Source organism: Psammomys obesus, unplaced genomic scaffold (genome assembly GCF_907164565.1).
Source record: "Psammomys obesus unplaced genomic scaffold, mPsaObe1.curated_primary_1811, whole genome shotgun sequence".
Classification (NCBI taxonomy): Eukaryota; Metazoa; Chordata; class Mammalia; order Rodentia; family Muridae; genus Psammomys; species Psammomys obesus.
The window spans coordinates 3,425,468-3,451,430 of NW_026588368.1; the positions used below are offsets into that span (position 1 = coordinate 3,425,468).

A 25,963-nucleotide genomic window follows, 5' to 3' on the forward strand; every position below is an offset into this window, starting at 1 on the left:
AACTAACTAACTAACTAACTAACTAACTAACTAACTAACTAACTAACTAAATCTCGCAAGTGCTTGTCCTAGGGTTCCAATTGTCACAGTTCAGGATTAGCAAAAGGGCCTCATATGAACATCTCATGTCAGCACAGAAAATGTTCAAAAGATGTGCACTTAAGGGTCAAGGGTTAACAAATCAGTAATTTTTACAGTAGCATGAAGGATGAAGGTGAATGTAAAGTATGATAGGGAATCTGGGCCATTATCAATATTATAAGTGTGTTCTCATTATCTTTTAATTATCAAAAAGTAATAGTTTTTATTGTTCCATTAAAAATATGCTTAAGGAGATGAGAAGTCTTTTACTTAGCTCTTTGCAAAAATCCAATGATAATAAATTTGGTGTCACTGTCATATATTTTTTTTTTGCAAGCTCTTTACTTTCATTCTATGTTGAAAGTTAAATATGAATCAAAGTTATATTATGTCCTAAGCAGTGGCTATGACCCCTTGGGAGGGCATCAAATGACCCTTTCACAGGGGTCACCTAACACCATCAGAAAACAGAGATACTTACATTATGATCCTTAACAGTAGCAAAACTGCAGTTATAAAGTAGCAACGGAAATGATTTTATGGTTGGAGGATCTCTATTAAAGGGTCACAACATGAAGAAGGTTGAGAACCACAGCTCTAAACAATCGTTCTCAGTTCAGAGCAGAATGCTGACAGATTTACTGTGACAGAAACATTTCACAAATAGTGTATCTGAGATGAAATCTCAGCAAGGAAACAGGAAAAAAACTTTACTCCCTCTGAAATACATCTCATAGGAAAACACTACACGGTAATATGTACCCCTAACCTACAACAATCCATTTCATACGTAAACACAACTCACAGCTTCTGCTGCTCAGCCTGTGCAGGCTTCCCTCAGCTGCTCCCTGCCATCACGCTCATTGTTTCAAGCCATGCAGGACACTCACGGATCGATCACGGCTTGTGTACCATTAGTACAAATACAATTTGCACATTGATAATATGACCTTTGATGGGACAGAATCCATTGAAAGGGTCTGGAGGGCACCCGGCACTCTTTAGACCATACTTTGAGAGCAACTGTTTTATCCAACCCTGAAGATGCTCTTAAAGCAGTCATACTTTCCTAGTTTAATACAGAGATTTTCCTTTTTTTTTTTTTTTTTTTAAGATTTATGGTTAAGTTACTGGATGGTTTGGAGAGACCACGGGAATGCTGGGAATCAAACCTGGGTCCTCTGCAAAAGCAACAACTGCTCATAGCTACTGAGTCAACTCTCCAACCCCACAGATTCTCTTTCAGAAAACCTTATTGAACATACGTGTACAGTCACGGAGTTAAACAAAGTAAGCTACTCACCTTGAACTTGTTCATTTTCCGCTGTGTTTTTAGAAGGGGCTTCTACCCTTTCGAAGTCATATGCCACAGTTTCAGGTCTCCTGTGAGAAATTTCCATACAACATTTTAGTACTGTATACTGAGAAGCTGCCCTTTTGACCCATGATGAAGTAATACCAGCCTATCTATGGATACTTCTCACATAACCTTGATGAGCATGAGACACTTTTTTCTTTTACTAAATCTAAACACTTCCACTGTCTGTTTGAAAAGTTTGTGTCTGCTTACAGACTAACACAAAAGAAATGAACCCTTAAACACAGAATAATAGATCAGTTTCAAAGGGGTGGGTCTATAACATATGTAAGCAGGAAACCTTAAGTGTTTATGTTGGAGATAACACTGTTTTTCTGTTAATATTACAACCCCAAAAGTTAGGAAGTCATTTCAAAGCTTTCAAACAGGAGACATTTCTTCTCCCTAAATTACATTTTCTCAAAGCAAAAAAGGAAAAGGAAACACTTCTCCAGGAACTTTACATTTGATACATTTCTCGATTACATATGATACATTTTGTTTTTGTTTCTGTTGCTGCGGCTGCTACTAGCATAAAAACTTAGTTTCTATACCGTTATCTTTAAAATGAAAGGAATTGGATAACCGTGAAACCACGCAGCCTTCAGCCAAGTCTCGACACAGACACACAGCAAATCTAGCTCTCTGTAATTGACAATCCTCTCAAAACAGGTTGACTCCGGGGCAAAATGTTATTACGTCTTAATGAACGTTGACGTGGCTCCCAAATCTAGTTTTGGAACAAATCTACCCTCAAAAATACCAATCTGAAGCCAGATGTGGCGATGCACACCTTTAGCCTCAGCACTGTAAAGGCTGAGGCAGCAAGATCAAGGCCATCTTAAGCTACAGAGCGAGAGGTAGGCAAGCTTGTACTACATAGTGAGACCTTGTTTCAAAAACAAAAAACAGGTCATTAATTAATGAGACAACGGTTTCAGTACCATATTTTCTAAACAGGCACATTATGCATACAGTTAAAGAAACCAAATGCTCAAACCCAGCCAACCGGGTGCTCACAAAATGCCTAATGTATACAAATGGGCCAATCATCAGGTTTAGAAAATCGCCTTCAAAGCCGAGAATGTAAACAACAAGTTTTCATCTTTTAAATCTGTCCCTGCTAAACATGGTGGCTCACACCTGTAAATCCAGCATTGTGGAGGCTGAGGCGGGAGGCTCAACAGCTCCAGACTAGTCAGGAGCTAAACGGCCAGAACCCCCACCTCCCACCCCCAACCACCCAGTCTGTCTCATTTCTGTTCCCTTGGAGAATGTATACAAATCTCAGCGTCTCAGTAAGATTTAACACTGGAAGTTCTTTTTAAAAGTAGTGCTGTACTTCCAAATAACGGTTCGGCAGTCTAACAAAGGCTGGGTGAGGGATACGAGGAGAGAGCTTCAACTAAAATCTCACACTAAGGGATCAAGAGGAGGCTCAAGGATTTTTAGAAATCGAAGAGCCCGGGTCTGATCAAATGCGCTTCATCGCTTTGTTCTCAGGCGCGCGGAGAGGAACCGCAGCCAGGGCTGCAGCGGGAAAGGCAGCAGAGTGAAACAATAGAGGATTAAGGCCGCCGCAGGTACTGGCTACACCAAATGCTCCCTGGGAACCGGGCTGAGGGGCCCAGACGAAAGAATGGACCGGGCCCTGGTAGTGGAGGAAGCATCTCGCCTTGCAGCTTCCAACCGCGCTCTGCACGCCTGCCAGCCCCGGGGCGCCCAGGGCGAGCCTCACCTGGGTGACAGCGGCGTCAGGGGATCCCGCGTCCTCCGCTGCAGAAGGCTGAGAAGAGGATGCAGACGTAGTGGACACCCTGGGCGAGTGGACGCCACGTCACCCAGGCGGTGGCTCAGGCCGGCCTCCTGCGCTCATTCCCCCTCCCCTGCCCTCCTCTCCGCCCCGCCCACCGCCGCCCGGTCCCGCCCACCGCCCCGCCCACCGCCGGCCCCAGGGATGCCGCGCTCGCCCGCTGCAATCGGAGAGCCCCAGGCTCCGGGATGCCGGGATGCTGCGGCGCTCAGTGTCCCCCCACCCCCACCCCCACCCCCACCCCCTTGCACTGGGCCCCATCCTGGCGAAGGACAAAAACTTCCCCGGCGACCAACTCTGCCCATGCGCCAGACGACCCTCCGCGGCCGACTACGCTCTCCAGAAGCCTCTGCGGCGGCTCCATCTTGGGTTGAGTTAGGAAGTTGGTCGCTGAGGGCCTCACTGATGAGCGCTGCGCGGGCCTGGTCTTTAAGCGGACTGTCGAGCTAGCAATGGGCACCCTAGGGAGGAAGGCAGAAGGCTGTCTGAGGTTGTAAGCGTAGGTGCTTGGAGCCAAGTGAGTTGGACATCCAAAGATGTCACCGGTTGCTAGCTTTTAAAACTATGTAAATGATAACAGGAAACCCTTGAGGAATTAACAGAAACTAATATATATATATATATATATATAAATTATATATATTATATTTAATTATATATAATTATATATATAGTAATATATATATATATTACTATATATCTGTGTATATGTGTGTGTGTGGTATATATAAACCAAAATAGCAGACACCAAGTGCCGTACATGTTAGCTCCCAACGATTTTAGAAGTTTTCTCCCACTGATACAGAATGTCATTATGTCACTAAGAGCAATACCATACTGAATATGTAAAACAACTTGTGTATGTCCCTGTCGATAACTTCAGTTTGTGTTAACTTTAGAAAAATGGAAATAATACATCTTTCATAAGAAAATTAATACACACAAAATGTATACATATATACACACATACATATATACATATACACAAACATACATATATACATATACACATACATACATATACACATACGTACATACACACACACACACACACACACACACACACACACATATATATATAAAACCAGATTTTTTAGGATCAAAAGCTGAGCTCTGGCAGCTGTAAGAAGCCAGGCTCACCCACTGGGCTTCAAAAAAGCCAACTTAAGAAACAATGGTACCATGGGAACAAACGGCCTGTAAGATTCAAGGCAAAGGTATTGCTGACACACAAACATAAGGAGATAAGAGAAACTTTATTTTGGAACTGAATATAGTGACCATAGTTCTGGAACACAAATTTAGGTTCCTCCAAATTTATATTCCAACATGGAGGCTGCATCATGGAGATATTTTATTTTATGTATATGGGTGTTTTGTCTGCATGTATGTCTGTGCACCGCTTGTGTGCCATGAATGATGAGGCCAGAAAGGGGCATCTGATCCCCTGGAACTAGAGTTGGGATCAGTTTTGAGCCAAAACGTGGCACTGGGACCTGAACCCTGGACCTCTGGAAGAGCACCCAGTGCTCTTAACCTCTGATCCATCCCTCTAAAAGAAGTCACAAGTCAGGACACCTAAATACATTAATGGCAACATTAGATCGGTAGGTTAATTAATTAAAAATGTCAAGGCCAACTAAATGAGTACTCTTGAGCTAAAACGTCTCAATGGGATAAGCTGGAATTTTAGCCCTCAGTTCCAACCCCCATGCTAAGCAGTAAATAGCCTGACGCAGGTCCACGTGGCTGTTAAAAGCCCCCTTGGTGAAGACATCGTACACCAGATCATATTCCAAACAACCTCAGAAGGCCTCAAGTCGAAAGGAGTCCTTGGGCCCACTGTTTCCAGAGGAGACTCCCTGACCAAATTGGGTTCTCCAAGCCATCTACCTGCTATTACTGTTTTCAAGCATAGCTTTTCTGATCTATTTGAAGCGGATCCACGCTTCCCCAGATACTATTCTATTTAGAAGTATAAAAGAACTAGGCCAAGGCGATGGCTCAGATATAAAGTGACTGCTGCAAAAACACAAGGACCTAAGTGTCAAGCACCCATGTGAAAAGCCAGACACCATACATGACTATAACCTCAGGGCTTGTTTGGGATGTTCTATTGCTGTGACAAAATGCCACAGCCAAAAGCACCAGGGGGAGGAAAGGGTTTATATCACCTTACAGTTCATAGTCCTTCATAAAGGGAAGTCAGGGCAGGAACCTAGAGGCAGGAACTGAAGCAGAGGTCATGGAAGAACGCTGTTTACTGAGAAGGGGCTGAGAAATACATATTTTTTTAGTGTTCAACATTCTCAGCATTCAGGGAAATGCAAATTTAAAATACTTGGAATTTCATCTCGTAGTCAGAATGGCTAAGACAGGAAAAAAAAGATCAATGCTGGCATGTATACAGGGGAAAGGAGGCACTTATAATCACTGTTGCTAGAAGTATAAACTACTAATAACCATTATAGAAATATCAGTAAGTGTGGAGGTTTCTCAAAAAGCTGGAATATATGACCTAGATATACCATTTGGACATACACCCAAAGGCTTCTGTGTCTTACTACAGAGACAACTGCTCATCCTTTTTAATTTCTGCTCCATTAACAATAGCCAGGAAGTGGTAAAAACCCAGATGTCCATCAATAGATGATGAAAATTGGTCTATTTACAGAACAAAATGTTAGTCAGCTGTTAAAATGCAGTTGTGAAACCTGCAGGTTAAAGGGTGAAGCCAGAAACAATCATTTTGGGTAAGGCAACTCAGACACCGAAAGACAAAAAGCCCGTGTTTTTTCTTATTGGTGATTGTTAGCTCTGAATCTTCTGATGTGTGTGTATCATTTGAAATACAGAGGCTAAGAATTTAGTAAGGGGCCATTTATGGGGAGGGGTCTTTAAGGAATAAAGATAGAACAGTGTCAGAAAGGGGAATAGTAGAAAAGCAAGTGCTAAGTTGGAGGGGGAGTAGAACAGGTAGATGCTGCAACATGAGGAGGGGGACTAACACTAAGGCTTTTGAAAATGCCCACTACTGTAGGCGCTTCTTAAAACGCTAGCAAATAATCTCTCTAGGACAAGAAAGGGTTGGGTTATAAGGGCTCTCCTCTTTTTGAGCTGATGGCCAATGAGTCACATAGACCCTCAACCATTACAGCCTACTGCCAATATTCTTTTGCCTGTCCTCCAGAACTTGACAGTAAGACCCTGTTGCTGAAGACACCACATATTTGAAGCCCTGAAATTGAAGAAATCAAGTAGGTATTCATCTGCAAGCTACATCCCTAATGACTGTCTCTCAAGGTGCCAGAAACTGCTATGTATGCCAGCAGAGAAAAGTAATGACAATGACTGGCCTGGCAGGATAGGCTCACTGCAATACTGGTACAGATGCTATTTGAGTAACCAATCGCTTTCTGCTTAGATCTAAGGACCACCTCACGAGATGGAACCATACCTGGACTATTAAAGGGGCCAAGGACCTGTGCCAGACAGGTGATAGGTCTACAGGAAAACCTTCCCCAGGGAAGCTTCTTTTTGTGGTAGATGGCAATTAACACAGAACCCCTCAAACTGGTCAATGTGATGTAATCCTGGATTGTGAAGTTCTAAAGCTAAGTGGGGCAGTGATCTTCAGAGGGTCAGAGACTGTAAGAGACAGAGATGGTGGATAGCACCAAGGAAAGTGTTTTTCTAACAATATAGGGCAACTGTGTCAGCATGCTACAAGACCTTTGCAAGCTCAAGCTAGACAAAAATCCCAGCATAGAGAGAAGGTGGGCACAAAATTCTATTTTGAGCTTTCTGACTACAAAAAGGACACATTGAAATAACTGTTAACCTTAACGGAATGTGGCACAGAAATTATATTGAACTTCCTGATTATTCTGCTACAGGCACATAATGACAGCTCTTTATTTTTTGGAGGTGTGTATTTAGAGATAAATATGTGTCATGTCTACAATTCACAAGGGGAAAATGCTCTTCTTATATCTCTTTCTTTGCATTTATTTTGAAAGAGGAAGATAAGAGAAAGAAGGATTAAAAAGAAATGTTTGCATTTAGAGAGAATGGTAATAACCAAGATTTTTTTTTGTATAATTCTTAAAAATTTTTCAATAGTGGTCCAATTATAAAAATAAAACATTTATGAGCTCTTGAACACATGTACATAGCAAGAGAACATTTACAAGCTCCTGAACACATGTACATAGGAACAATACAATAGGGTGATATATATATATATATATAAAAACAAAGAGGTCATGAATTTGAGAGGGAGTTGGGAGGGACATAGGAGTTGAAAGGAAAAAAGAAAAGGATGGAAATGATGTAAATACAGCACTCATATATGATATTCTTAAAAATTTAATTTATTAAATTATAAAAATAATTGTTATCAACATATCTCATTAAATAAAATGAAGAAGCATTAATCCACACAAACACTAGCAAATAAATGTTTTGTAAGTTTGATAAGAAACATATTTACAGTCACAAATTACCTACAAAACAGTTATTACAAAATGAAAAGTAAATACATAAAAGAAAACACAGCAGGAAATTGCTCTGGCAATCAATATCAACATCATAATAGAGAAAATCTAATTATAGATCACATAATAGAGAAATGAGAAAACTTATTTCTGTAATACTCTTGCCAAAAAGATGCATGATTTAATCACAGTGAAAGAGAAAATTCAATTTCAAGGACATGCCACATGAATTCTTCCTTGAGGATTTAAGGTCATGAAAGTCCAGGAAGACTGAGCAATGTTCCAGACTGAAGGAGTCTAAGAAATGCAAGTAACTGGAACCCATCAGTCTGAATGGGATCAGTTTTCGTTAAAGGACATGGTAGGTAAGGAGCCAAACTGGAAAGGAAGCTGAAGATTGCCAGGATCTATTAGTGTTAGACTTCTGATGACAAGGTAACACTACGGTCACCTATGGTGCTAATTACAAAAAATACTAAAATAGGCTAGGCAGATGGCAGCAAGACTCTCTCAAATGGTTCAGAGTAAGGGGGCAGAATTCTGTGAACTTTTGTCTAATTTTAAGACTTAAAAAAAAACCCATCAAAGATGAATAAGCAAATGATAAACAGAACAGGTGAAAAGCCTTAGGTAATTTGTGCTTTTCCAAAGCATCAAGAACTACAAATCAGTGCTGAAAGTTAAAATGTCTGGCTAAAGCTTTTGGCCCCTACAGTGATAAAATAGAAAAGCATAAATGGGAATGATGGTATTTCATCCCGCCAAAGTATTCATGAGAGCCTGGTGTTAAAACAACTGTCTTCTGGGTGTTTTCGTATGTAAAACTGGGTAACATTGGCTTAGTAATACTTGTAAAATATGCTTAAAACCACCAAAAACCACAGATAAATATATTAATTTTCTAATACATGACAGAAAAGTTTCCTTGTGTTTTCAAGTCACACACTTGATAAGAAACAATTAGAACATATAAACAGTCTAACAGATACAATGTTGTACTTAAGATCATACACATTAATGTACATCACCCACACAGAATAGTGGGCTTCATTATGACTTTCCTTTTCTGTGTGAGACACGTAGCCCTGGCCGTCCTTGATCTCCACCTGGTTCTGCTTCAAAAGTGGCGGGGTCAAAGACAAGCCACACCCAGTCCACTGAGACATTTAAGATACACGCAGTGCATGGCCCTCTAACTTCTCTGGTCTTCTCTTCCTTTGGGCCTTCTCCCAAACAGTCCCACTTCTACTTGCTTCCCTTTTCTTTCTCTTTTTTCTTTTCTTTTCTTTTTTTTTTGCTTTTCCAGGCAGGGTTTCTTTGTACAGCCTGGCTGTCCTGGACTCGCTTTGTAGACTAGACTGGCCGAAAACTCACAGAGGTCTGCCTGCCTCTGCCTCCCTGAGTGCTGGGATTACAGGCGTGTGCTACTGCATCCAGCTTTCTCTTTCTTTTGCTTTATTCTTTTTCTTTTTATATTCAGCAGATCGTGTATTTTTTCTTTAAAATGTCTATATATTCTTGTGATGCTTCTGAGAGTAGATCTTGACCTGGTTTAGTAGCAGATCCAAGGGGAGAAATTTTGCAGAATTCAGACTCAAGCTCAGCAGCAGCTGGAAAGAAAGACATCAGTGTTAACCAAGCACAAGCCAGTGGAGAACTGAAAATGAGTGGTGATGGCGTGTGCAGCTGCAGTGCACAGCACAGGTAAATCTACCTTGCCACACACGGGGTGTGTGCTTACTTGTCATTATGAATGTCAGAGTATCTGGGGTGACTCATTTATTCAACAAACGTGTACAAAACACCCAGGAACGACGAGATGAGATGATATGGGCCCTTCCCAACACTCACGTACAGGCTACCCCACAGAGCCAGAGCACTGAAAACGGAGTGGCAGCAGCACACAAATAAGCATGTAGACTAGTGCAGAAGAAGGTCGCCGGAACCAAGTCTTAAGACCACATGTTTATAGGTGCCTGAGGTTTGACAAGGCTCCAAAACTACACACTGGAGGAAAGAAAACACCTTTAACAAATGGTTCTGGAAAACTGGATGGCCACACGTGGAATGAAACTCGAGTCTTTGCTGTGACCCCACCATCAATTCCAAATGGGTAAAAGACTTCAAGGTGACACCTGAAACCACTGGAAGAAGCATAGGCAGTTCCTTTAAGATACATACAAGCAGGAAAGGACTTTCTGGATAGGATTCAATTTGCTCAGGAACAACTGACAAAATGAGCTAAAGCTAAAGGCTTCCATACAGCACTGGAAACCTACAGAATGGGAAAGAATCTTAGTAGACAGCTGATAGAGGATAATCAGAATATAAAAATACCAAAGAATCAAGAAAACCAATAATCCAATTAAAAATAGGCTACGGATCTGAACAGAGTTTTCATAAAATGGAACTAAAACCCAGGACAGTATAGAAGGACCATAGGCTGGAATGAGTGAGGCTGAGAGAATAGCATGATGCCTGTCATAGAGAGTGGGAAATAGAATATCAGGGGAAGGGGCTCCACTTGGGGAGAAGGAAGAAGGTAATACAGAAGGAGAGGGAGGGAAGAGGGGCAAACACCAAGGTTGTTTGATATAGCCTCAAGGAGCCATATTATATTTGCCAAAGTGTAGTGTGGTGTGGTGTGTAGTATGTGTGTAAAAAGGAAGTCATGCCACTTAGTGAACAATGCTCCTTACAAGAACCATAGATTAACAAAACTCCAGCAACAGACAAGAAAAACTTCCCTTTGAATGGTTGGTCAGGGTAGTCCAGGTGATTCCCGAAACAATGTAGACCACTGATGTAGCCTTTAGTTCCTTCTTGGAGGTTGAAGGTAAGCCCATATCACGGAAGATACTGAACACTTAGGCCAAAGGACTAAGGCGAATCAAGCTGGATCTGACCAGCAAGCCTCCTCCTGAGGCCAGTGTCGGAAGCTACGATACAAGCTGCCAAGGGAGAAAGTTGTCCCTACCTGGCTGTGAAGCCCCAGAACCACACCAACTGGACAGATGAGATTCTAGACGGTGCAGCAGTGACGCCTGTATCTTGGGGGTAACCGCCAGTGTGTAATCGAAGCTAAAGCCCGCTCAACTGGAGGGGTTCATGCCTGGTATTGTAAACTCAGCCACGAACCTGTGGCTGGCCAGGTCTCAGACCTCAGTGGAGAAGCCACTGCTACCATGTTATTGAAGTTAGAGTTTCCAAGTGCCTTCTAACTCGTTATATCCTTAGATATGTAGCTCTCATCTGCCATCGAAGAAGCCTCTCTTTGCAGCAACACATGGAGGCCATTACAGAGACTCACAACTGATTAAAATGCAAAGGATAAGTGACTATGTGGTGCCTATCCCCAAACATAACATCTATATCATAACCCCTACACCCAGCACTCAGGAAATACCACTGAAGAGAAGGCAGACAGAAGGTAAAGCCCAAGGACCTGACGCCTGTTGTGATATAATGTCTTCCAGACAGAATAAAGATGCTGTATCTGTGAACTCCCAACAAGACAGTTACCTCCACAATATCTGCAAAGACCCCATCAGTTGGCATGCCTACTGGAGGAAAAAGGATGGAAGAAAAATCCATAAAGCCCACACGTGTTTGTTTGTTTTGTTTTGTCAAATTGACACAATTTATCTTGGAAGAGGGAACTTCAATAGAAAAAAAACCATGCCTATATCAGATGGCCTGTGGGCAAGTCAGTAGGGCACTTTCTTGACTAATGACTGATGTGGGAGGGCCCCACTCACTCTGTGGTGCCAATCCCGAGCAAGTGGCTCGGAGTTATGTGAGAAGGAAGGATGAGCAAGCCAGGAGGAGCCAGTCAGCAAGCAGCCTTCCTCCATGGCTTCTGCTTCGTTTCTGACTCTGGGCTGACTTGACCTCCCTCAGTGTTGGAAGTGAGAAATAAGCCCTTTCCTTCCCAGGTTGCTTTTGGTTATGGTCTTTCTCACGGCAACAGAAACCCTACCTAAGACAACCCTATCCTGAGATGAAGCACTACAGGCAGTCAGTGGCTGCTGAGAGGGAGGAGCAGTCACTTCGAGGATGGGTAGTCCTGAGTACAGGGAAGAAAAGGCAGCACTAAGGGGCCTCCGGGTTGCATATGCGAGCGGTCATGACTGTGAGGGGTGGGGAGGGAGGACATGGTGGAATTAGAGGGGAAAGAGGTGGAAATGATGCTGATATGGTGTACTTATATATCACATTCTCAAATAAAATATTTGCTGAATTGAACTCTGAGAGAAATAACTTCACATCTTTAATTTACTGTATGACAATGCTTAATATAAAATCTATTTATCAAACAATGTAATTTATTATTTATAATTTGCTTCAGAAATTAGTCAATCTAAACTTAATTCATAAATTTTGACACATACCTTCTTTAAGTTCTTTATTTATACTTTTCTCCAGCTCCTGATGCATCTGAAATGGGTTGAATATTTAAGAAAGTCAAAGACTTTAACTTGGAAATTAATCTTATACAATGTTACACATTTATGTAAGTGATAAGTAGTATTTGTATCAGATTCCTTTAAATTATAAAGATCTACACCCATATATTTGGATGTCAGCCATTGCCTTGTCGTTAGAATAGAGAGCGTAGGATGCTGCAGGGAAACTGTCATTAGGTGTGCCATAGCATCTCAAACTGTACTTTTAGTCACAGCCATATTTATTTTCCCAAAATGTAACTTGAGCATAGCTGTTAAAGGAGTGCAACACTGAGCACCCACCGCACTGAGAACTCTGGGAACGTTAGTGATTTTTCTCCATTAGCATCAATTACAATGCCAGCAGTATGCACAGGCCAGCAACTCAGTACCATGTATTAAATTAAAAGTGAGAATTTTATTAGAAACTTGAAACCCAAAGGAAAAAAGAAATATACTAGCCTTGGTCAGGTAGATTTCCATTCTTTTATTTGTCGGCTGTAGGCTTGAGGTAGGAATCACTATGTTTTCTCTTGGAAGAAAAGTTCTGTTGAATGGCAAACCATTATGCAGACCTCCAATGCAAGGACAGGCTACAACAGGCCTTGTACTAAGGGAGCTCAGCAGGGACCTGTTCTGCTGCTCCTCCAGGAGGAGCTTGGTGCTGGCCTCCTCCAGCCTCTCACTAGTCCTGTGGAGACCACAAAAGGCAAATGCTTAGCACCTCCACAGTCCCAATGAGCCCTGAGTCACGGCCAGTTAAGAAGCTGCCACGTGAGCACACGGGATTGCAACTCAATGGTGACTGAGCCTGGAAAACCTGTCAGAGCTGAACAACTGATTACTACGGGTTTAAAATTATTCTAACAAGTGCGGGTTTTTCTAGAGGGAATCCTTTTTTTTTTTTTTTTTTTTGTGCGGGGGAGTGCTGTTTTATTTGTTGTTGTTTTGTTTTTTTGAGACAGGGTTTCTCTGCCTTGGCTGTCCTGGAATTTACTCTGTAGATCAGGCTGGCCTCAAACTCAAGAGGTCCACCTGCTTCTGCCTCCCAAGTAATAGGATTAAAGGCGTGTGGGCCCCCACCCCCAACCGTGGCCTCTAGTGGAAATCTTAAAAGAAATTCCAGCAAAGTAGAAGGGAGAGACATGCTTGTTGAGATGATGTCCATGTTGTCTCCCGAAAGGCCCTGCCTCCCAGCTGCCTGAGGGTGCCATCAGCAACACTTGTATTAAGTGATGACTGGGAGATGACTGATTATTGATTTGCTTCACTAGAGCAGACAAGTCACTGTGTATAATTAACACGCTTCCCTCCCTGAATGGATATCGGTCGGAACTTCCCTCATAAGGAGTTCTAAGCATTGTCTCCCATTACTCAGGACAAATGAGGCAGCTGACACCAAGGAATAAGTCAGAGCCACAGCCGGGAGCGTTAGCTGTGCTGACACTTCTGTTCCATGTTAACGTCTCCCTGTATCACCTCATCTTTACACAGGCCAGGAAACCTGCTGCTAATTGTTTGCTTATAGGAACATCTAATGGCAATACTAAAGATGACAATCAAAGAAAGCTAAGTTAGCAAATGCTGAGAGTGCCCAGAGGAAAGTCAGCAGTACCTGACCCCTGGGACTGAGTTATCTTCCCAAAGCAAAACAAAACAAAATACAACCAAACCTCTTAATAGTTCTGTATAAGCAATTTTATAACAACATAACTGTCTTACTATAAGGCTTCAAAATTATCTACCTGAAAGCTTAGCAAATCATATTAACTAAGACAGAATGACAAAAAAGAACATAAGCTATCCCAAGTTACATTTGGAGGGTCAGTCACATTATCTCCAAGCCTGTGTTGTCTAGTCACCCTTCACAGCCTCCTAGTCTCACTGAAAATGATGCTGTAGGGATAAGGCATGAGTTTATTCTCTGAGATTCAATGTTAGGACTTACTTGTTCAGTTTACTTGACAACGATTTTCTGACTCTGAATTCCTCTTGGTAGAGTTGCTTATATTTTTCTAGTTCTATTTTATCAAAGTCTTCCTGAGCTTTCATTTTGGAGAGCTGGGATTCCAGGTCTTTAATCCTGAGCTCCAGCTGACTTCTCGCTGAAGCGTTACTGCTCTCTCTTAACTGCTCCAAGTTTTCCTGAGATGCTGCCTGTGCCTACGGCAAATCGAAAGAAGACATTTTAGAAGTTAACTATGGCCCAAGTTATTATTATTCATTTGTTCTAAATCAAATACGTGAAGACTGATGCTCATGCTGGGATTTAAGATGTGAACAAAAGACTGATCTTCTTCATCCTCTGTTGTTTATCTTAGTCCTGGAAATCAAATCCAGGGTCTGGTGCATAAATGGACACATTACCATTACAGTGCACCCCCAGCTTGGAATGACTCGCATGTTAGGACACAGTCATCTGGCAATTCAAAGAACAATAGAAGAAGCTCAAAACTTAAAGCTTGAACTAGATGACTTAAGAACAAGAGTTTGGTGTATTTCATATGTCAATTTGTTTTCCTTCAAGCAATCTTATTTTAGGCAAACTTGCTTTGAAAGTCGTATGATTCTCCATTGAAGGATCAGCTGAGCTAACACCCAAACACAGGGTAAGCACATTCTCTTCTCTCTGAAACTCTAGAGAACTAGAGGTCACCCTCCGTGTGAACACCCAGAGCATCACGTGCTGTGAGATGAACTGCAGTGCAGCACAGAAACAAACTAACCTGTAGGAAGAGATTGACCTGTTTTAACTTTTCCACCAAGTCCTGCCTCGCCCGCTCTTCCACCTCCCGCTTGTACTGCTGCACTTCACTGTGCTCCGCCATGTTGTTTTCCATGTGACTTCTGAGGTTTACTAGTTCCTGCTCCAATTTCTTCTTGTTCTTCTCTAGTTTCCCACACTTCTTTTGTATAGTTTTCATCAATAGTAATTCCTGCTGAAGAGACTGATTTTTTTTACCAAGATGTAGACATTTTGAAGATGCAATTTCCAGTTTTGATGTAAGATCGTCAATCTGCAGAAATAAAATGCTACGGTTTAGTAATGAAGAAGGATGAGAACAGTGCAGCATAAAACCAACCACAAATTTTACTTAAGCTCATTTGCAATTAAATTAAATATAAACTGCAATAGTTCTTTTTCTTTCTTTCTCTCCCCTTGACCCCAACACCCAAGACAGGGTTTGTCTGTGCAGCCTTGGATCTCCTGGAAATTCACACTGTAGACCAGGCTGGCCTCAAACTCACAGAGATCCACCTGCCTCTGCCTCGTGAGTGCTGGGATTAAAGGTGTGTGCCACCACACCTGGCTCATAATGAGGTTTCTAGTTACTCAGAAAATTAAAGTCAAAAGTAGCAAAAGTCACAAAACATACATTTTATGACCATTATTTTGTTACATACCAGCACACTCATGTTAGATTTCTTTTTTTGCGAATGTCTCCTATCTTTCCTTCTCAAAATGACTCTTAGTCATTTTGGAAAATCTGCATGGTAGTACACTTCCTTAATCCAGAACTCACTTGAGAGGCAGAGGTGTAGGCAGATCTCTGCGAGTTCAAAGCCAATCTAGGATAACCAGGGCTATGTAGAGAAATCCTGTCTCAAAATATTTAACCAAATAAAAATCTATAACCATTTTCCCCATCTTCATGCTCCACAATTTCTGGAGAAGTTTTAAGAATATTGGTGATGCCAAACATCATCAAGGTGCTGTTTGACAAAGTTCTAGTGCTAGGGAGACCCTTCATTGACCTTGGTAGAAATTTACTACACAACTTATGTTTTTTTAATATTTGTATTCTTTAAAGGCCCCTCACCAAAGGCTAAAGCTGGGAAAATGTAACAATTCTTATAAAGGCCAGTGTTAAAAAAAAACTAACAGTAGCTCCCTGGGAGAATCAGCTGTGCAGAAAAGTGAGTCTTTCATAGACCCTTATACACATTTAGATCATTCATAAGTGGTATTAGTAAGCATGAGACAAAAGATCTGAAAAAAATTAAAGGAGAAATACTTATGGCAATTATAGGAGCTGACAAACTGTAATTGAATCTCTATGTTTTCATGTTACTCTTCCTACACATGTCCAGCCTCAGAAACATAGAACCTAGTGTAACAGGAAAAGATTTTGATGATACAATTAATGATAAACCTTGGTACCATCCTGAAGGCAAAGCAAGCAGTTTTAGGAATCCTGATGTTCTTCTAGCCTTTACAGGATTGTTAGGAAGACAGGGATCATATTGAAACAAGGTTTCATGACAAAGACACAGAGAAAACATTTTGTCTCAGCGAACTGCCTGCCTTCCTGAGCAGACCTGTCAGAGAGGACTTTTCTGATATTGTAGAAAAAGAAAAAACAGACTGCTTTTGCTTAAGCAACATTTGTGTGCTGTTAGACAGGCTGGATCGTATTTTAAGAATCAAAGGAAGTGATGGTGATCCCATGTCAAATATAAAAGAAAAACAGAGGAAGGAAGGAAGAATTAAAAAAGGGACTGAGAGGCTGGGCTTCTGTAGAAAGACAGACATGATATAACAGGTGGTAGGAAATAAGTTCTGACCTATTAACTCTGTGCCAAACTTAAACAGAATCAAATTCAAATAGAGTCATCTAGTGTAGCATTTCTGTAACCACGAGGCTCTACGACACCAATTCTAAGGAAAAAGACATTGAGTTAAAAGAAAACTGATTTTATCATGCTAACTCTTAGTTCTTATAAAATTTGCTGTTTGCTCATTTTGTTTCTTTTACTTTAATATGTTTATGTAATCAAAGAATTTAGAAAAAATGTACCCTAAAAAGTTTTGTAATCAGTACTGAAGTTCTTTAGTAAATGATTTTGTGCATAAGTAAAGCTTGTGAGAGACACAGGCTGTCACAGTAGGTCAAGCCCCACCTAGACGTGCTTCCTCTCTGTCCGTCTCTCTTAAAACTAACAGGTGTCCCATGTCTGATTCCTCCCTCGATGCTCTTGCATCCACCTGCTTCAAACCCTGATCTCACCTGGGGCTGGACCCTGGCAGCATATACTGAGTTATTCAGGCACCAGCAACTTTAGGGACTCCTGGTGAGGAGCAGTGATATCTTGCAGTATAAATTTATCAACACGGGTCACTCTTTTTTGGAACAAAATACAATACATATTAAACACTAATTAGGTGGGATTTCAGTAGAATTAATTACTTTAGTTACAGAGGTGGCAGAGCTGACTGCCCCTCATAAAGCTCCAAAGGTCAGCTTCAACTGGTCGCCATGGGAATGAAGTCTTAAGTACTGGTCTCCACCTTCACATCAACCAGATGATGGCGAGTGGTGGAGAAATGAACTGACCCGATGAGCCTTGAAAAACAGTAACTCAAAGCATAACAGCTAAATGTAATAAAACTATAAAATTCTTACCAAAAAATAGGTATAAGTCCTAGTGACTGGTAAGTTTTTTAGACATGATATTAAAGGAAAGAAATAGGTTAAATGGACTTTATCAACATTTCTGTTTGACACCATGAAGGAATAAAAACTGCATGCTGCCAAGATAGCAGTAAGTACTTGAAGATCCTATACCGAGTAAGTGCTTATATCTAAGATATATAAAAGCTTCTTAAAACAGCAACAAGAAACACTTCAGAAAGATAATCCATGAGGGAAGCAAACAGGCATTGTTCTAGAGGAGACACATGTATGACTAATAGTCATATGAAAAAAAAAACATGTTCAATGCCATCCCATTACTCCTAGGAAAGCGCAAAGGAAAGCCACGACCAAGTGCCACTTCACATCGTTAGGTTGGAAACTTTTATTTTCCCAAGGGGGAAAAAAAACCGATAGAAAACAAGTGTTCCAAAGGCTAGGGAGAAACCGCCAACCCAACAGTGCTGGGCACATGGTGCAGCCATTTTGGAAGTACACTGGCAGCGGCAGCTGCTCACATCTAGCGGTTTCCACACAATCCTGTGGTCCCTGAGCGCTCAAGGAAAACGAAAATGGATGCAAGCTGTACTTGTCCATAGCAATGTTACTAATGCCTGACCAAAGTGGAAGCAGCAAGTGGTAGCTAAACATAACGTATGTTCTAGCATACGGAAGGACGTACTCGGCAACAAGAAGCCACTATACATGGATGGTTGCTACAACACAGATAGACCCTGGACAGAGTGTTGAGTCAAAGAAGCCAGAACTGAGATGCAGAAACAAAGCCAACCTGGCAGATCTGTAAGGCTGTGCAGAGAAGGAGACACATGGTAGATAAAGGACCTTACTTGAGGGTAGCAGAGATATTCTGAAGTGGAGGGGATCACAACATCCTGTGACTATAACACGGGATACGCTAACTACATCCCCAAACTGCTCGTAGTTAATAAATAAAAAGACATGTTACTCATGATTTAGGACCATATAATGATAGAGTGCAGCCTGAGTTCAAGATGTAAGAATCAACAGTGTGACCTTCTAATACAAAATAATACAATTTTCATTGACATCAAGTCTATAAAACAATAAACTTCAATGTATCCAGAGATTTATGTAACTTAAAAAATTAAGTTAGTTTTGGCCCCAAAACTGATTAAAAAGTACCTTTCTTATTAGCATATTAACTGGGATATCCATTTCAAATTGACTGTTTTTTATATCTTGATGGAGATTAAGTTCTCTGTTTTCATGTTCATTCAATTCTTTTTTGGTCATTTTTAAGAGTTCCTTAAATCTGCAAAAAAAAAAAAAATAATGCACAGCATAAAGACTTTAAAGAGTACATTTAGTTACTTAAATATACTATAATTACTTAAACAGATATTAAGTTCTAATATATAAAAGAGATAAATTTTCTGAGCATGGTAACATACACTTTTAATCCCAGCACTTGGAGGTAAAGACAGGTAGATCTCTCTGAGTTTGAGGCTAGCCTAGTCTACAGAACATGTTCCAGGACAGCCATGGCTACACAGAGAGACCTTGTCTGGAAAAAACAAACAAAACAATAAATTTATAAATTATGACCCTCTTTCATTTGCATACCTAAAATTTAAAAGCATTCTAATGCAATTAAAATCTTAGGTAAATAATATGAATAAAAATGTATGCTATGTATGGGAGAGAGAGCTAAGATTGTGACCATGTACAGAATACCTGTAATTATTTGTATCCATTTTAATATATATGTAAAAAACACTCTTGCATATTGGCTGTAACCCGGATATCAATAAATAAGGAGAAGACCTTTGAGTACTGTCACCTCTTGGCCCTTTTCTAGAAGACAGGCACAGACAACTTAGCACTGAGGATGTGGCAGAAAGTGAATGCTTAGCCCCCAAACCCAAGAGCATCACGGAGATTATCCAAAGCAGAAAAAAGGAAACTAATCTTTGCAGTTTGAGTGGCAGGGAAAACAATACAAAACTTCTTAGGAAATGAAAAAGAAAAATAGTGTATGAAGACTTAAAGAGAGAAGAAATCTGAAAGTCTTGATTGAAACATCTGCAAGATCCAAAAGATGTAAAACTGCCTCCAGAGCACAGGGCTGGTGTACATGTCACTCAGTGATAGAATTCTAGTGTAGCATATGCAAGGCTCTGGGTTTCCCCTCTAGCACCCCTCCCCCATCCTCCCACACAAAAGATGCACACAAGACTGTCAAATAGTAATAAAAAAAAAATTGATTAGAATCACAGAGAAAACTCAAAATCTCAGGAACCAATAGAAAAGCAGTCATGATGGGGCTGCGAACACAGGAAATATTCCACTTTAAATGGTGACATAGAGACGGAAGCAGCAAGCATAGGACCTGTACCAAGTCCTCTGCATAAATATTATAGCTTTCAGTTTAGTATTTTTACGGGACTCTTAAATGTGTAAAAGAGTGGGTCTCTGATTCTTGTGCCTTCTCTTGAGCTCTTGTCCAAGGATGGGATAGCCTTTGTTTTATTAAATTTTATTTTGCTGTGTTTTGTTGTTGTCTCTTGGAAGCCTGCTCTTTTCTAATGAGAGACAAAAAGGGAGTGGACCCGGGTGGGAGGGGAGATGGAAAGGAACTGGGAAGAGTAGACAGAGGGGAAACCGTAATCAGGAAACACTGTAAGAGAAGACAATCTATTCCCAATAAGGGGGTAAGGAGAGACTAGTGACATAAACACAATGCCCACGTCACATGTATATGTCTGTAAGCATGAGATATACACAGTTAGCTCTCTACTTGTGGGTTCCATATCTGAGAATTCAACTAACTTTGCATTGAAAATAATAAAGAAGGAAAAACTGCATTTACACTGAACACATACAAATCCTTTTCCTCACCATTATTCTCTAAACAACATAGTGTAACAATTACTTAATTAACATGTACAGTATATTTGGAATTTTGAGTAATTTAGAGAGAAAAGACAGTATATTGGAGGTTGGGAAGAGGTTAAATGCAAATAGTACACTATTTTATTTCAGGGACCTGAGAATCTATGGATTTTGCTATCTGCAGGGTATCTTCCACAGATACCATAGCAGAGATTTAGACTTTAATTTTACTGAAAGCCCCGCCTTTTCATTTAGGTCAATGGGTGTCCAATAGGAAACTCAAAGCAGAGAAAAGTTTGGCCTTCATTCTTAACCCCTTTTAGGACCCTGAAATGTGGATCACGTTCTTGTTCAAATCTGAAGACATGTTAGTCATTTACCTACAGCTACCTGGTAATCTTCCTTCTTTAAGTCTAAAGACACAAAGATATGAGTATTAAGATATTTTAAAGATGTTCAGGGACAAAATAACCAAGATTATCAAATGGCCAACTTTTACAGTCTCATGTTCCAGGCCCCTGGTGTGGTGCTGGAAATCTCCAGTTATTACTCTAAGCCCGAGGGACCCGAGTCTATCTTCCCTTTCAGACTTGACCATTTCTCTGACTCACCTCGTGACTTCTGATTCACTGTAGTGATCCTGGATTCTAGGAATAGTACGCATTATCTCCAAATATACTGTGACAACAGTTGGAGCTATCTCTAGACAACATTCACTTCACTGATAAGAGTCTCCAAGGGCCTAAGCAAATGAGAAACTGGATTCCATTCTGACCATGCTTATTTCTCTCCCATCCCCCAATCCTTCTCTAAATAACCCTGAGGCTCTTATCAGTACCTGGACTGCAGATGAGTTTACTCAACAAAGTCCTGCCCTCTGTTCACTACTCTTTTCACCATTTGGCCAACTGGAGTTAGGGACCCTCCCTCTCTCTAGAGTCTAGTACCAATACCAATGTGTGTGTGTGTGTGTGTGTGTGTGTGTGTGTGTGTGTATTTAAAAATTTTAATGTAGAAGTACAATATCATGTAAACCTCATGCACACATGGGGAATGCTTATGGAACAACAGTTTATCCCCACGATAAAACTTTCACTGAGGAGAGAGAAAGAAAATATGTTATATAAAGAACATTTATGATATAATTAAAGAAAACCACAAATAGGTTTTTGAGATATCGAAATGTCTAAATGGTAAGGGCACTATAAAGGAAGGAAGCGATCAAACTCTGGAGTCAGCTGTTTAAAGTGTACTTTTGTAGGTGCTCTTGCACCTTCAGAGTTGTTGAAGAGTTCAGATGACATCATACGACAAAGGAATTGTCATTGTCTTAAAAAACTTTAAAGAGTAAATGCAGTATTTTAGCAATCAAAAACTTTTAGTCTTGTAAGTTTCTGAAGTAAATTTTAAAGTAACTTAATTATGAAAATGTAGATAGAGATGAATTTCTATAAATTAAGAACGGCTGAGAAGACTGAAATAGTAGAGACTTACTCTGTCAGCTCTTTTTCTAACTCAGTGTTCTTCTTCTGTTCTTGATCCAAAGTATTTTCCAGAGAGTCTTTCAACTCAGTAAGTTTCTTCAGTTTTTCCTTATCCTCTTCAGACTTTGAAGATAATTTTTAAAGAAAATAATTTTTATTTTTACTTTATTAAGAAATTATTCCTCTTCTGTGTCTGTTCGGGTGCTTTGTGCGTGTGTGTGTGTGTGTGTGTGTGTGTGTGTGTGTGTGTGTGGTGCACTGACATTCGTGTGTGTGTGTGTGTGTGTACATGTGTGTGTGTGTGCTCTTGCATGCACGCACCCCTGTATTAAAGGACTCCTTTCGGGAGTTAGTACTCTCTTTTTTACCACATATGTTCCAGGGATCAACTTAGGCCAGGCTTGGTGGCAAGACGGATCTGCCTGATCTCTCCTGGCGGTGCCTAGGCTTTGTTTGTTTGGCTTTAGTTTTTCAGAGATCAACTGTTGCCCCAGGCTAGCTTGGAACTGACTGTGCGGCACCAGATGGCCCTAAACTTTTGGCAATCTTCTACTACCAGTCTCCCAAATGCTGGGGTTACAGGTATAAACCACAGTGCCTGGCTCCTTATTAAACTTTCTTTTTTTTTTTTTTTTCTTATTAAACTTTCAATTCACAAAAAAGACTTTCAAATACTGCATAGTCTTAATTCTTAACATTTTCTTAGACTGCCACAGAAAATCTATCATCACTTTGGAATACCCTTAACGGGTTTGAGGCTCTGCTATAAAATCCCCAGGGGCAGTGAGGTGGCCCAGTGGGTAAAGGTGACTGCTGTTCTGACAAACTGAGTTTGATGCCTGGAACCCACATGATGGAAGGAGACAACTACCGCCCGTAGGTTGTCTTCTGACCTCCACACCCAGGACACGACATGTGCACGTCTCTTCTTCCATCAAAGAAAGCGTAAGCCAGGCGCGGTACACACACCTTTAATTTTAGCACTCGAGAGGCAGAGTAGATGGATCTTTGTGAGTTCAAGGTCAGCCTGGTTTACATAGTGAGCTCCAGGACAGCCAGGGCTATATAGTGAGATCCTAGCTCAAAAATCAAAACAAACCAAACACAAAATGAAAATCTGTATTCTTAATACACTCCTTTAAGACTCCTACATAGCAGGACATCTTGCTACAGTCTCATTTATAGAAGATTCCTTAGCAACACTTTATCATGTTAGGAAAGTGTGTTTATAAAATTGAATAGTTTATATAAAACCTAGATAAAAGACTACTCCTTAAGGCTACATGGGCCCACAGGGAAGAGTAATCACCATAAATGTTCTGGACGGCCTGGTAATGTGCTTTGGGGCTGGACCACACAGTGAGCTTTGGGGCTTCCTCAGCAGGAAGAACAACTCTCTGACTTAGTGTCCAATGCACCTATCTTGTGACCTTTTCTCGTTTGCTCTAAGGTGGAAAACATAGCTCCCTGGGGGAAATCACTTGGATCAGGATTTACTATCCATTCTGGATTAATAAAAATTATAAGTAATTCATTCTCAAAAGTCAGTGAAAGGCTTTGATTACTAGAAAATTTCAGAGGTCTATGTCAAATACCTTAAATTTCTTTAAATTTAAATTTACTGTAAAGCACTAGAAGGGCAAATCTGCCCAATGTCCTTAGGAACATTACATTAACCAAGAGACAAAGGGAACTCACAAGCCCACCAGCGGGCGAACTGTAAACAAGATGTGCCACGTGTACAGTATCAGACTGTCACAGTACTTTTTATGAACTCAGACAACTTACAACTTCTCCTGTACTGTGAGGAGCAAGCAGTGAGAAAAGAACACAACACTGAGACTTTGTACATTGCCACTGTGTTCCCACAGTATCACTACAGAGGACTGCCTGCCATGTTCCTGCAGTGTTCCTGCAGAGGACCACCTGGCCACCCGTAGTACAACTGCAGAGGACTGCCCGCCATGTTCCCACAGTACAACGGTAGGGGAGACCCTCCCTCTCCCATGAAAGAATCCAGGAAGAGGACCACTCACCAAATTCACACTCGACAGGTTTTCCTGAAGTTGCTCAATTTTCTCTGATTGCTTTTTTACTGTAATTTTGAACTCGGAATTTTCAAGTTCAAGCCTAGAATTACATTTTAATAATTATATTTACAAAGCAACTTTTAAAATGTCACATAATTCCTGATAATCAACCAAGTCATTACACAAATTCTTAAAGGTCTGAAGAGCCGATGACTTGGTAACTATACGTTCTCTAGCTGTGCTTTGTGGATCAGGACTCAAATTCAGCTCTTCATACACAGGCTACACTCCTAACTGCATTCCTATCCAAAGGTATGTGCTTCAGGAAACACAGTGAGATTCCGCCCTGGCTTCCGAGAGACCGCTATCATAACCGACACATTGGCTTTACAGACACTGGGGTCTCGCTGCTTAAACCGTACTTTTGTAGGTGCTCCTGCGTCCTCTCAGCATGCTGTGCAGCCTCTCTGTGCTGAGCCTGTGTTTCTTGCAGCTGGAAGAAAGAATAAAACCTTTACTAGTAAGCTATTCTAAATCTGCACACCTCATTCTTGTGCTGTGGTTTTCCAGGAACACGGGGACACCCTTGATCTGCATGTTTATATGAGCTTCTCTGCAGGGAAAGCAAATTTAACTGAGTTGTTCCAACAGGGACCTTACGCTCTCAGAAACTAAACTATTACCTAGCCCTTTACAGAAATGTTTACTGCTGTCTACTCTGCAACTAACAGTCCTGTTTGTAAATCAGAATCTACTACTGCCTGGCTAGCTCAGCCAACAAAGCAGCAAAGTCTTCAACTGTCCAAATTGACAACACTGGTGCGACCAAGAAAAAAAGAGAATTTTTCTTCTTCCTTCCATCTTCCTTTTCTTTTTGAGACCAGGCTGTGGAACTTACTCTGTAGACTAGTCTGGCCTCGAGTTCAGAGATTCATCTGCCTATCAACCTTCCGAGTTCTGGCACTGAAGGTATGCACCACAACTGACTAGTGGGAATTTCTTTCAGTAAGCACTTGTATTTCTGTATTCCAACCACCATTTTGTCAATTGTGATTTTACAATTCCTTATGCACATCTGTTTGTCATGTGTCTACACAGCTAAATTACCATAGCTCTGCCAGGTATGATGAACACACTATTTTAATGATAGCTGGTTGTCCTAGGAAATAGTTTCAGTGGAGGTATATGCACGTGAGAGCCAGAATGCCTGGGTCCGAAGCCTGTCTCCACCAGTAGCTAGCTGTAACAGTTCTAAGCAAATAAACTTTCTGTCTCTTACTTTATTCATCTGCAAAATAGAAACAATCATACCAACATAAACGGACTGAGAAGATTAATTAGGGAATATAAATAAAGTACTTGAAGCATACATGGCAGGGAGTGAGATTTTAGGTGGGTGCTATGGTAACTAGAGAAGAGGTTCTCTATGCAAACTGTATCCGATTATGCAAAGGAATGTTGCATGTATAGGGAGACTGAAGCCCATACTATATTCCTCCTGCTTCCTGCAACTGACAGAAATTTCATTAGCCACCAGCAGCTTTGTCCGTGTGGAACACTTTTTAGCTTCATTTTTCTCCATGCTACTCAGCTGGCAAGGATCACACAGTGCTAAAACAAAAGTGGAGTGAAGACAGACGGAGAAATGTGAGAGCATGTGCCTATGTGAACCCTAGCAGCACACTCAGCGGGTTCATGTCGTGAACTGATCTTTTTAGCTGTGAGTACTGACGAGAGTGAGGAGTTTTTCCCTACCCCAACAGTTACTTTGCATCAGTGTTCATCAGAGAAATTGGCCTGAGATACTCTTTCTTCATTAGGTCTTTGTGAGGTTTAGGTATCAAGGTGACTGTGGATTCATAGAATGAGTTTGGTAATGCACGCAGTGTTTCCTGGAGTGGTAAATGGCATGACAAGCAGAGGCTAAAGATATGGGTCTCTACTGACAAAGTGAGGCTCCCCAAAAGTG

At 41.0% G+C, this 25,963-nt stretch overlaps 2 protein-coding genes across 2 annotated transcripts in view; both read right to left on the reverse strand.

Annotated features, from left to right (window-relative positions):
* Positions 1–3,240, reverse strand: part of Znf25 (zinc finger protein 25) — a 17,473-nt gene extending 14,233 nt beyond the window's left edge. Inside the window, exons 1-2 of the mRNA XM_055604206.1 lie at positions 3,177–3,240; positions 1,385–1,464 (exon numbers count right to left, since the gene is read on the reverse strand). Coding sequence (XP_055460181.1) covers positions 1,385–1,399 — 15 coding nt within the window. The 5' untranslated portion in view covers positions 1,400–1,464; positions 3,177–3,240. The remainder of the gene's footprint in view (positions 1–1,384; positions 1,465–3,176) is intronic.
* A 4,424-nt stretch (positions 3,241–7,664) lies between these two features.
* The window catches only part of LOC129674328 (ankyrin repeat domain-containing protein 26-like), a 68,240-nt gene continuing 49,941 nt past the window's right edge, over positions 7,665–25,963 (reverse strand). The window contains exons 26-34 of the mRNA XM_055604272.1: positions 24,417–24,487; positions 24,001–24,094; positions 21,975–22,087; positions 18,771–18,900; positions 14,919–15,209; positions 14,141–14,355; positions 12,655–12,883; positions 12,139–12,184; positions 7,665–9,357 (exon numbers count right to left, since the gene is read on the reverse strand). Coding sequence (XP_055460247.1) covers positions 9,224–9,357; positions 12,139–12,184; positions 12,655–12,883; positions 14,141–14,355; positions 14,919–15,209; positions 18,771–18,900; positions 21,975–22,087; positions 24,001–24,094; positions 24,417–24,487 — 1,323 coding nt within the window. The 3' untranslated portion in view covers positions 7,665–9,223. The remainder of the gene's footprint in view (positions 9,358–12,138; positions 12,185–12,654; positions 12,884–14,140; positions 14,356–14,918; positions 15,210–18,770; positions 18,901–21,974; positions 22,088–24,000; positions 24,095–24,416; positions 24,488–25,963) is intronic.